This window comes from Polypterus senegalus, chromosome 16 (genome assembly GCF_016835505.1).
Source record: "Polypterus senegalus isolate Bchr_013 chromosome 16, ASM1683550v1, whole genome shotgun sequence".
NCBI lineage: Eukaryota > Metazoa > Chordata > Cladistia > Polypteriformes > Polypteridae > Polypterus > Polypterus senegalus.
In genome coordinates this window covers 37,295,001-37,308,593 of record NC_053169.1, presented here as the reverse complement: position 1 = coordinate 37,308,593, position 13,593 = coordinate 37,295,001, and the positions used below count along the sequence as shown (strand labels likewise).

The 13,593-nt window shown below is 35.3% G+C and overlaps 1 protein-coding gene across 2 annotated transcripts in view; it reads left to right on the top strand.

The window, feature by feature from the left end:
- Positions 1-1,169: 1,169 nt before the first annotated feature.
- psme4a (proteasome activator subunit 4a) overlaps positions 1,170-13,593 on the top strand; it is a 173,720-nt gene continuing 161,296 nt past the window's right edge. For both annotated transcript variants that reach the window (XM_039739140.1, XM_039739139.1), the window contains exon 1: positions 1,170-1,605. In XM_039739140.1, the coding sequence (XP_039595074.1) occupies positions 1,409-1,605 (197 nt within the window). In that variant the 5' untranslated portion in view covers positions 1,170-1,408. The remainder of the gene's footprint in view (positions 1,606-13,593) is intronic.

Here is a 13,593-nt window from a genome sequence, read left to right as displayed (position 1 = left end):
AAAAGCCTCAACTAATTTTTCACAGTCATGTAATGCTATATAAAAAGGTCCAACTTTTGCTATATTCCTTAAATGAAAAAATGCAGTGCTAATAATCTGATTAATATGTGATTTAAAGTCTAGGCCAGTGTCAATGATTACCCCAAAAATATTTACCTCCGTCTTAACTTTTAAACCTAAGGGATCAAGTTTACTTCTAGTAGCCTTGCTATTTCCATATTTGTTTTCTGTTTCTTCCTTATTTCGTTTGTGAAAGTTACAACTCATCCATTCGAAAATACCGCTAAGACAGTTCAGTGAGCCAAGCACATCAGGGTTATCAGGTGCTATGGATAAATAAAGCTGTGAATCATCTGCATAGCTGTGGTAGCTCACCTTGTGTTTTGAGATAATCTGGCCTAATTAATGGAAGCATGTAGATTTGAAGCATATATCATGAATCTCTGAAATACAAGTACCAATAATAACAAAGAATTATCTACCAGTTAAGTAAATCACTATATTTCTTATGGACACCCCGAATTAGTAGTTTTCACTAAATTACTTTTTGAAATTGCAAACTGAGTGCTACTCTAAAAATGTGCAAACTAGGTTAAAATAATTAGTACATAAGTAAATGGTTTCAGTGATTGTGCTTCAAGTATCAGTTTTTGTGCATTAACGATCAGAAAAAAACTAAATGTGACGTGATGGAAACACTATTATATGTGTTCATTAATGCAAATAAAAATAACTATTCACAATTAAAACCATTCTAAATAATTTTATTTTGCAGAACAGTAATATTAAACTACTATAAAAATCGATAAACACATGAACTGCCTACCACTTTTTTTTCTTTTAAATAATAGCTAAAAATGTTCAGAAACCCTTCGCACGACCCCGATATACTTCAGAAAAACTGCTGCATTTTGCACAATTTAAGTATATGATTTACTTTGAGTTGCGGCGGTCATACGAGATCCTGAATGGGCTTCCTTTCTTTACCGCCTACTTCACTCTTCTCTCCCTAGCATACTATTTCTTTCTTTCAGCTCTTATTGAATGAAATAAGCGGAGGCGATCAAATAACGCAACACTTCCCTAACAGAAACTGAATGCAGATTGTCACAGTTTCGCGTGGCTCCCACTCAGGAAGTGACGTAAAGTACGAGGCGGGCTGCGCCTGCGTAAGCGTGCGTGCTAGAGAACGAGCGAGTGTGGAGGTCAGACAAAACTGGAAAGCAAGAGAGTCTGGGAGTGCTGACATACGCTGACTGCATCATCATCAGATTAATCAAATGTCACAGGGGTACAGCTAGGCTAAACCAAGTCATTAACGGGATCGGAAAATACCAAGAAACACACGCGAATAGCGGGAGCAGGGAAACACAAAAAAGAGAAGTGGAAATCGTTCCGAAAGTGTAATATGAACACAGACGAGAACAGGGCATTGGATTTTGTTCCTCAGAAAGAGATTGTCTACAACAAACTCCTGCCTTACTCGGACAGATTAGACCAAGAATCCAATGAAATATTGGCCAAGATCAAAAACAACCTGGGTCGAGCTGTCCAGCTGAAGGAATTATGGCCCGGAGTGTTATTTTGGACCAGAAAACTTTCTACGTAAGTACTTTCTAATTTCTGAAGTATTCCTTTAGGTGAGTGGGTTGTGTCCTACGATTTGCACAGTAGTTGTCAGACAACGGGCCTTCGAAGGCAAATGCAGTTACCTAGTAAACTCAGCTACTGTAGGCCGCGATCGTTCCCAGAAGGTGGTGTTACCGGCAACTTAGGTTTTTGTTTATGATTAATTGTTTTTTCGATGTATTTGTTGTTTATTCACGGATATTTGTTTTAATGGCACTGCCATGATATGTATTGCTACGTATATCGGAAAACGGTATAATCCAAACGGTAGTAATTATTTTACCGGTATTCTTGTTTGATCAAGTTAAGTAACTTCTTAAGTTTTGTGTTATTTACAATGAATTGTTTAACAACGTTAATATATTTTTTTTTACAAAGTCTTATTATTTAAGATAATAGAGAACGATTATGCATACCAAAACATGTTGTTTTAAAGTTTATCCACCTTAATTAGCCGAAGTGATGGGTTATGTCCGAGGGATACTGAACCGTACGTTTAATAAAAGTTAAACATTTAATTCATACACTTAAGAAAGAAAAATATGTTGGTCTGTCCATAAAAAGCGATCGCGAGCTTTGCGCAATATACTGCACGCAATTGTCATCTGCTACAAAACAATTTTCAAAGAAGGGTCAGCAAAGTTTGTAGTGCTGCTTGTCCATGGTGACGTTGGGTCTGTCCAGTTTGTGCATGATCGCAGTGACAGCTGATTCCTCGGGTCTTGTTACCTAATTTTAACATCGTTTGGTTTTGACAGGATGCAGTGTTCAGATGAGCCAGATTTCTGTCTTTCCTGATTGGTCATATTTTACTTTTTTGTTTTATTTCACTCAAATTTCAGTCACATACAGGTTAATGAATTCCAGAAAGGAAAGATCTATAGTGATGCTGTTTATTTGTTTAGCTTAATTTAAACTAAGATTTTAAATAAAATTTAGAGAGAATCCAGTAATACATTCTTGGAGCTATTTGAATGTAGTATTAAAATATGTTGATGTTTACACTACTTGCATCTTTTGAAATTCAGGCACGTCTTAATAGGTAAATTAGGTGTGTAAACTGGATGAAATTGATTTATGAATGCCCTTCCTGAAGGAGCTGTACACCATCTTATTAGTTATGGTAAATCAAAAGTGTGGCCCAAAAAGCTCTAGGATTTTAACTGTTAATTTCAAAGTTCAAGGTTCCATCTCCACTAAAGGATGTCATGCCTTCCTGTAATTTTATTACTTTGTTTTGTTTTTAGTTGCAATTTTATCTAATCCATTGTATAGTTTTTTTTTTTTTTTAAAGAAATACATATTTTTTATGTTAACCACTCCATTCGTCCTTGAGCTGAGTTAATTACACTGGTCCACTTTGCCCCGATATATCTCTGTATAACTTCTTAAAGCTTTACATGATTGTTGCAATAAGGTGTACTTAAGCAAAAAATGTTCTTATATAATTCTTTTGCCTGAAAAAACCTACAACTTGCCATCTGCAATTGTTAATATTAAAATGAATTTTACAAGTCACTGGATATAGATTTTTACTTCTGTTGTAACTGCCAGCATAGCCCTCACACAGAATATTCAACTGTTTTGTTTTTTTATGTTTGGATTTGAATGTCCATTTTGAAATGTGTGCCTGTGACTTGATATTATTCTGTGTACGTAGTATCCAGTTTGGATAATGTTGCAGGAAACAAGAAGCAGTTAGGCAATGACAGATTCCGCAGGGGGTTTGGTACATTAAGTACTTGTGCAAATGGCAAGTGAATGACTGTGTACTATTTCCTACACCACTTTCCCATGATTGTGACCTTTCTGCAACTGTAATACATATTGAAAAAAGTTCATTTGATCAAAAATGTTTGAGATCTCTTTAAGATGTTCATTAAATATCATATTGAGGTCATCAAAAGCCCTTTATCCATATCTAACACCATCCCAAGGTGCTTAATCAAAATAATGAACATGTCTGCATAGTTCTATAGCTAGAGGGCAGGTAAAGTTATTTTGTACATGGTCACATAAGCAGCTTCGGCCACATCACAGCATCTTATCCAGCTTTTTCATTCCTTTTGAGGTGCAGTGGGTACAGAAAGTAGATAGAGCATACTTTTGTAAGTACATGTGGAGAAACCATTGATGTATATCACATTTTGAAAACAAAGTGTTGTTTATAGCTGGGTAAATAACATAATTAAAACACTTTTTTTTTTTGCTGTTTTGCACGTGGTGTAATGGGAACAGCTGTGCTGCATGTTTTCAAGTTTACAGAGGATACAATTTCATTGTATACCAGCATGATCTTTAGAGAGGACTGAACCAGAAATAAAAATCGTCTTGTTAGATTATTATGAGCTGGCTGTCGCAATCGTTTCCACTGTCCCAGTTTACTTGCCACATACTTAGTGTTTCCTCACTTAAATTTACATGACTGGATTGGGCATTGCTTGCTGTATTCTTAATGTTATATTTTTGTTTCTTTCTGTGTGTTTTTTTTATATAAAATATATAATTTCCGGAATATCCAGTTCTGGTAGCTTTTACAAGGAAACAATAGGCAACTAGTCCTGGACCTGATTTTTGATTCTTGAATATGAAAATAATAAGGCTTTTCTAAATGATTGGTTTGATAGTAGTTTGAGTTTTATACATATATAAAACCATCACAGATTCATGTTTGTGACTGGATGATATACTAGTAGAAGAGAGAACAAATCTCAGGCATTTAAATATCATATTTAAGTAACATTAATCCTTGTGATGTACTATAGCCATTAGGACTTATTTATAATAATTTGGCTGCAGACTGACTTGAAGCAGCTACTTTTTAAGTGTATACTGTTTCTGTATCATCTGTTTATATAGAAAAGCTTCTATTTCAGCTATATTTGGAGTGTGCCAGCATTTAGCCATCCAGGTTGAATGTACAAGTAGAGTGCAGAATCCAATTCCAATGGCACTTTTTTTTTTGGACAGAGCTGTATCAGATCAAATTCTTTTGTTTTGAATTATTCTCTGATTACATTTTAGAAAGGTCAATCAGTCACTTTCTAGCCCCCTTGAGCAGGGTTGCAGGGGATGCTGAAGTGTATCCCAGACAGCATAGATAGGGTACAAGGCAGGAACAAAACCAGGACAGGGTGCCCAGTGCATTTTAGGGTGAACACACACACACACAAATTTAGTGCCTGCTTTGCTGTTTATTTACATGAAAAATGTCATTTATCTTAATTGCCTTTTTGCAGACCAGGTAGCAAATTAATAGCAACCTCGCGTTTCTCCGAACAGTCAGACTGGAAATTCACATAAATACACTGAAGTGAGAAGACTTGGAATAATCCAAGAGCACTTGAATGTTGTATTAGATTTTTGCAAAATAAAATACTCACAGTTTAGTGAACATTCTTTACGCCTTCCAGATTAGGTTTTTGTAAACTCTGCCTAAAAATATTATTTTTGATGTAGGAAAGATCCTTAAACCGTAATTGACAAATCTGTTGGTTTAAATATAACAGTTCAAACTGTAGCAAAAATAAAAATGGTCTGTTTCCAAGACACGGTGACCCTAAAGTTAGAAATTTGCAGGACAGATCAAAGTCTTATTGTGACAGAAAATTTCAAACCACTGCCTAATCATGCAAATAACAAATGCAACATTTTACAGTGAAAATTACTGAAAGTAAAGGAGATGACTTTGTAGTCAGCATTATTTACTTAATTTTATAGTCAAATGACTGCAATTATCAAGAGGTCATGAAACATGTTGGCTAAACTTTAGAAGTGGAATTCACATGTATTGAAGAATGTGTGCAGTTATCGATGACTTGATATGTATTCCTAATTTTATGCCCAACTTATTGTGTTCAGTTTCATGTGCAGAGCAAGCCCTAGGTGTACTTCAAGTATGTTTCAATTCACAATTACTCATAGAGGACAAATTTAGATCTGCCAGCCAGCAAGCCATCCCATGTTCTAGGTAAATGGACAGGTCAAAATCAAGTGTAAATAAAAAACCTGGCTTGGCATACATATAAACTCTGTCCTAAAATTTGCAGTGGTTGATTTTCAAGAATCTACCTTCTCTGCTTATGCATTAAAAAATTTATAAAATTGTCTGGTTAATTAAAGAAAATGTCAGTTTTCTTTTAAGATGTGTTGAAATTAAAGGGGAGCAGTCATGTTTTACTGTTATTCACTAGCAAAAATATTTATTGCATGTGGGAGCTTTAAACAAAATGCACCTTCAAATAATGCATCCATTTTTCTATAAATTGCCAGAGAAGAGCGGACTAGTGAAATCACTGATCTAATATTGAGGTAGTAGACAAATCACAAGAGTCATTGTGATGATTAGGGAATGGAGTGGCCATGCACAGCTCAGGCTTCATGCTTGGCATTTTGAGTTCTGCCACCAGCTTAATACCAGACAAGTGATATCAGCCATTCTACAAGACCTTCAGTATTTCTGACATCACTCCCATTGTGCCCCCTGCTTTATGTGTCTCCATTTTTTCTTTTATGATATCCTCTTTTGAAACCTATGGTTTGCTGCTTCTGTTTGCTAACAAGTAACACCCTTTGTCATCTGGTTTGTGATCCTCAACACATTCTGCAGCTCACTTCAAACTCTCATCCTTTGGTTTCTTGTACTGTCATACTTGATTTTCTAGCATTTTGTCTTTGTTTCTTAATTGATAGCCCTGTCACTTTATATTGAGTTTCCTCTTTTCCTCAATTGCCATCTCTACCTCACAACAGTATCTTGGTGGTCCCTTTGAGCAGCCACAGACTTCTGTTGTGTTTAACCATTTTCCTTGCTTTGGAAATCTCATTTGCTCTTGCTTGCAATGTTTTCATCAGATGTACTTCTGACATTAATTTTCCCCTTGACCTAGTGTTAGAGTAAGGTCACTGTCCTGTTTGTGTGTCATTAAAGGTGACTTCAGAAGGCATCAAGAAGTTCATATGGACTAACAAATTTCTACTCTGATACCACCTTTATGATAAGTGTCAAGCATTGTCATGTTAAAATCAAGTACACCAACACATTAAAAATTAGGGCTCTTAACAGTAACCGTCAGGAGACTTTGAAAGCTCATTTATACCGAATTTAGAATTCTCATGTTGTTGTAGTTAGAGACAGAAGCAGACCAAGAAACCCATCCATCCATCCATTATCCAACCCACTATATCCTAACCACAGGGTCATGTGGGGTCTGCTGGGGCCAATCCCAGCCAACACAGGGCACAAGGCAGGAAACAAACCCTGGGTAGGGTGCCAGCCCACTGCAGAGACCAAGAAACCTCAGATGAAATTCTCAGATGAAATTGCTTGTTTGCATCTGCTTGGTTAGCTCACATTCTGACTGGCCAAAGTCCATCAAAATGAAAAGAAGGCTAATATCCTTAAAATAAAGAAAATCTTAGGGGATACAAAATGTCAAAAAATGTATTTACCATGAATGATTACATCTGAACGTTTGTTCAATACTTTTTGCCTTTTTTGAGAGTATAATAATTTATTGAGAAAATGGCAAGTTAATTGTCAATGTTTACCTCATTAATATACTTCGCTCCAATGATTTTAAACAAAGAATTTCTTTATGTTGAAGTATTTTTTTTAACATGGATCATTCAGATCACAGTTTTTGGTTGGCAGTCCTGCTAAAAACATAATAGCTCGTCTCAAAAGAAGATTCATCCAAATGAAAGGTTAGATTATGTTCCAGTGTGTATGTTACTGTAACTAAATATTCCCAGTGTTATTAAGGAGAATGCTGAGACATTTGATTTCCATCTCCGCTATTTAAAAAATTTAATTGGGATGGACTGAAGTTTCTCTGATGGGTTTAACAGATTGACTTTTCTGTTTAGTTTCTATAGTAAAATATAATCAATATACTGTACATTAAACACATTGCAACATATTAAAAACCAAAATATTAACATATTGTTACAAAGTATTGATATAGTATCATGTTGTGGATTCCCAGGTAACTCCTGCCTCTAGTTTGTTGTAAAGTATTTGTGACTCTATCCAAAATGAGAAACTGATTTTATTTTTTTTTTATAATTACAGCTGAAGAATTTATTTGTTCATCAGAATATTTTTTTGGAAACATGATGGGCATGGTACTGTAGATGCATAGCTACCACTTTACAAAATTCATTCCTAGTTTAAAAAGTAATTTCCTAATTTTTCAAATGATTTATTAATTTGTTTAAACACAGTAAGGGGCTTATTTTGCCAGTGCAGTTTTAAGATGTAAATATGGCTAAAGCAGGAGGTGCTTTAAGAGTTATATCTGTCTGTCCTTCGGTATATCTATTTGAAACAATCTGCTCCCAGTAGTTGAATTTTGTTGAGATTTGGTACACTTAATCAAGAAAATTTTTTGGTACAGCTCGCTTTTCATTGAGATATCTTGAATACAGCACAATGTACACTGTTTAGAAAATTCTCACTGTCCAATTGAAAAATATTGTTTCTCTGCTTTAAGATGGACGAGTCCACAAATTCAACATTTTATGAGACTTCAACTATGAATTAATTCACTATTTCATCTTTACTTTAAGAGTGGTTACTTGAATTTATGTATTTTTAGTATTTTTTAATGGTCACGTCTGATGACAAAAAAGTGAAACAACTGCTGTTGTGCAGGACATGGAATATGGCTGTGTCATATATGGGTGGGGGGGTGGATGACTGAGTAATACAGAAAGAAAGGTATATTAGGGGAATTTTTTTATTTAATTTACTGATAACGATATTTTTTATGTTTTCAATATAGTAGTAATGATATTGTTTCTTTGATCCTCACTATACAAGAATAAGTGCTAACATTCTGGCGTCTGCCGTCCCACCCCGCACTGTTCACTCACAGGATGTTATAGCTCGTTTTATCTGCTTCTTGAATTTGAAGCAGGTAAATGACATGATGCTGTTGTCAGCAAAACTAAAAAATGCAAGTAACTTGGTTTGTGTGTGTATATGAAAGATGCAATAGTGTTTAAACATGTATTCTGCATTTCTGTTACACTAAAAACAACCTCACTGCTGCATTTTCTAAAGATGGTAATGATTGTATTTCTCTAACACTTTACCTCTTCGGCAAAGCACAATTATTCACTATCGTATGTTCAGGTACAGTCTGTGAATTTTAGCAGAAGTTTTAAATCTGTGTTTAAGACATTTGAAGTGGAATTGGCCACAGACCCTCCGCATCCAACAGCTAACAAAAGCAATCAATAGTTACATCACTTGAGTTGAAATCTGCTGCCTATGAGAGCAATTTCAGCCACATAATACTGCAAAATGGTATTAAAACTTTTTTATGTACACTAATAACACATTATTGCATTCTATTGTCACTCAATATTACTCAATGTTACAAGCAAATTTAATAAACAAAATTGTGATAAGAAAATCTTTAAGTGACTAGAAAATGCTCCAATTCTCCAAATGCTTCTGAATAAGTTATTTCGTGCATACATTTTCATACTTGTATTTTGTAAGAGAATAGCTCTCCATTACAAGTTGATTCCTGCCTTGTGCGGCCCACAGGTGCCAGAATACACTGCTGTGACCCTTTCTTGGATTGTGAGTTTAAAATAAATAAATAAATAAATAAAAATTAAAAAGTGAATGAACTAATAGATAAACATGTGCTCTTACCAGTGCACGGTGACTAGCTGAACATAAACAGTATTCATCCCTTTGATTTGAAATAGGACTTATCTGCAAGAAGTCACTTGTTAATAATATTAAATAAAAGTTTGTTTTGGTTCAATGTAACTGCATTACAGTTTTAGTGTGCTGGTCACTGTCTCACAAGTTTTAAACGTAATCATTTTTGTTGTTAAAGGGTATCTTTACTTCTGTTTTAGTGTAATGTACATTTTATTCTAATTTTACATTATTATCTTCTATTTTGTTACTGTTTGTGTATTTTTTGTTTTTGAATTACCTAATATGTTGGCGTGACATACCAGTTTCGCTGTAGCTGTGTAGCGAAAATAGGAAATTGTAGTCTCGAGGTTTTTTTGCTGTGTCATATCTTGTTCATTGTTTCTGGTGGCATACTTTTGTTTCAAGATTTAATCGGAGCAGCAATTTGTATATTCAGTTTTACCATTTAGCATAGAAAATGTAATTTAAAAAAAAATATATATATATGTAAAAAATTGAGCATATTTCCTTTTTGTATTTAGTAGATGCCTGTGAAAAATGTACTTTGAATCATAGTTTCTTGTAGTTTTGTAGTACTTTGTCTATAGATGAGGGCTAACGTAACGTGAAATTTCATAACAAAGTTGATTAATTACTATATTGTATTTAATACCCCTTTTCTGTCAGAGATCAGGCTCTTCCAGTTACAGACAGTTCTAAATAGCAAGTGAAGGTTGCAACCAATCATAGATATGTATACTATGTGTGTGCATTTCTGCATAAGAGGTAATTGCATAATGGTGACTGTGCATTTTTAGGAGTGTGATCCCTAATAACATATTTTAAAAAGTGTGGATTTCTTTTTCTTGTGTTTCCAGCAGGAAAAAAGGAGATGTACAGTATAAGTAACATTGAACCTAAATCACCTGACACTTTTTCAAATATTTTAGTACCAAAATGAAGATAATCCTTTGTAAATTAGCAATTTATTATTTTACTAGCAGACGCCCGCTGTAGCATTTGGCAGTGTAAGAATATGAACGGAAAACGGTGAGAAAGGAATTCAGAAATCAAGAAGAAAGAAATACTTCTTGAAAGATGCAGTTATGAATAGGTGTTTTGCTGGAGACGACAGATAGTGAGTAAAAAGATCTAACCCTAGAAAAAACCATGTACATCTGACCGTGGCTGAAGACTGGTTGTTGTAGATTAACGCAAATCTTTGCAAACATTTGTCCTTGTGACTTGATGATAGTCATGAAGAAGGCGAGTCTGAATGGGAATTGTGTGCGTTTAAATTTAAAAGGGAGATTGGTGTCGGAAGGAAGGAGAGAGATTCTGGGAATGAAGATTGTTTCAGAATTTTGGATAGCGATCAGTTTGCACACAATATTTGTATGTATTTAGGTAACGATGAGTCTTGTTCCGTTGCAAAGACCTTTTGATGGCATAATATTTTGGAGGAGCATAACTACGGCTCCCATCTTCAGATGAAGGATATGGGGAGGCATGCCAGTTGGTGTGAGGGTGTGTAGAAACTCCTGTGGGTAGGAATCAAGAAATGCCGTGTGAGCTGTGTGTAGGGGGGACCGGGTTTGAAGAGGAAGCAGGACGAACCAGAAGAGAAATATATATAAGAGATTTTGTATATTGATAATGTTGATCAAAAATGCTTATTGTACAAACTGTTGCAGTGCTTCACAAACATTTATGTAACCATCTCAAATTCAACCACATAGTCCAGCACATAAATGAAAGGTAGGAAAGCAGCACAAACTCCCAGAAACAGTTTGTGTGCCACATAGATAAACATAACCTATAAACTACTGAATCACCTGTAAAGCTTTATCTATTTACACTATAACATATGGCCATATCCAGCAGGCTATTTAAAGAAAATCGTGTAACAGTATTTATCAAAAGTATGTCTACTGTTAAAACTGTGTGCAACAAATGTTTTGAAAACTGATCTAATACCCAGGGTCAGATTAGATCATCCTCTCTAGAAAATATTTGTTGTGTCACCTTTACAATGAGCTTATATATGTGTATATATATATATATGTGTATATATATATATATATATATATATATATATATATATATATATATATATATACAGTGGAGGAAATAATTATTTGACCCTCACTGATTTTGTAAGTTTGTCCAATGACAAAGAAATGAAAAGTCTCAGAACAGTATCATTTCAATGGTAGGTTTATTTCAACAGTGGCAGATTGCACATCAAAAGGAAAATCGAAAAATAACTTTAAATAAAAGATAGAAATTGATTTGCATTTCATTGAGGGAAATAAGTTTTTGAACCCTCTAACAAAAAGACTTAATACTTAGTGGAAAAACCCTTGTTTGCAAGCACAGAGGTCAAACGTTTCTTGTAATTGATGACCAAGTTTGCACATTTTAGGAGGAATGTTGGTCCACTCCTCTTTGCAGATCATCTCTAAATCCCTAAGGTTTCGAGGCTGTCTCTGTGCTACTCTGAGCTTGAGCTCCCTCCATAGGTTTTCTATTGGATTAAGGTCCGAGACTGACTAGGCCACTCCATGACCTTAATGTGCTTCTTCTTGAGCCACTCCTTTGTTGCCTTTGCTGTATGTTTTGGGTCATTGTCGTGCTGGAACACCCATCCACGACCCATTTTCAGTTTCCTGGCAGAGGGAAGGAGATTGTCGCTCAGGATTTCACGATACATGGCTCCGTCCATTTTCCGTTAATGCGATTAAGTTGTCCTGTGCCCTTAGCAGAAAAACACCCCCAAAGCAAAATGTTTCCACCCCATGCTTGACGGTGGGGACGGTGTTTTGGGGTCAGCATTTTTCTTCCTCCAAACACAGCGAGTTGAGTTAATGCCAAAGAGCTCTATTTTGGTCTCATCAGACCACAGCACCTTCTCCCAGTCACTCTCTGAATCATTCAGGTGTTCATTGGCAAACTTCAGACGGCCTGCACATGTGCCTTCTTGAGCAGGGGACCTTGCGAGCCCTGCAGGATTTTAATCCATTGCGTGTAATGTGTTTCCAATGGTTTTCTTGGTGACTGTGGTCCCTGCTAATTTGAGGTCATTAACTAACTCCTCCCGTGTAGTTCTAGGATTCTTTTCACCTTTCTCAGAACCATTGACACCCCACGAGGTGAGATCTTGCGTGGAGCCCCAGAGCGAGGTCGATTGATGGTCATTTTGTGCTCCTTCCATTTTGAACAATCGCACCAACAGTTGTCACCTTCTCTCCCAGCTTCTTGCTAATGGTTTTGTAGCCCATTCCAGCCTTGTGCAGGTCTACAATTTTGTCTCTGACATCCTTGGACAGCTCTTTGGTCTTTCCCATGTTGTAGAGTGTGGAGTCTGCTTGATTGATTGATTCTGTGGACAGGTGTCTTTTATACAGGTGACTAGTTAAGACAGGTGTCCTTAATGAGGGTGACTAATTGAGTAGAAGTGTCTAACCACTCTGTGGGAGCCAGAACTCTTAATGGTTGGTAGGGGTTCAAAACTTATTTCCCTCAATGAAATGCAAATCAATTTCTATCTTTTATTTAAAGTTATTTTTCGATTTTCCTTTTGATGTGCAATCTGCCACTGTTGAAATAAACCTACCATTGAAATGATACTGTTCTGAGACTTTTCATTTCTTTGTCATTGGACAAACTTACAAAATCAGTGAGGGTCAAATAATTATTTCCTCCACTGTATATATATGTATATATATATATATATATATATATATATATATATATATATATATATATATATATATATATATATATATATATATATATATATATATATGTGTATATATATATATATATATATATATATATATATATATATATATATATATATATATATGTATATATATATATATATATATATATATATATATATATATATATATATGTATATGTATATGTATATATATATATATATATTATATATGTATATATATATATATATATATATGTGTATATATATATATATGTATATATGTATATATATATATATATATATATATATTGTGGAGAAGACTTCGCAACTTCCGAGGGCGGTCCGCACCCCAGGCTCGACGGAGGGCTCTCCAGACAAGCGGATCGTGCTCCGAGGTCCAGCAGGGCCTTATGGACTCATGGTGTTTATACACAGCCCTGCTGGATACCTTAGGCCACCAGGAGTAGCTGTGGAGGGACATAGGCTCCGTTGTACCTTGACCGAGGTACGTCCGCGTCATGTGACAGGAAGGTATGGCGTGCTCCCGGGTTGAAGTATGGACTGATTGCCCTGACCG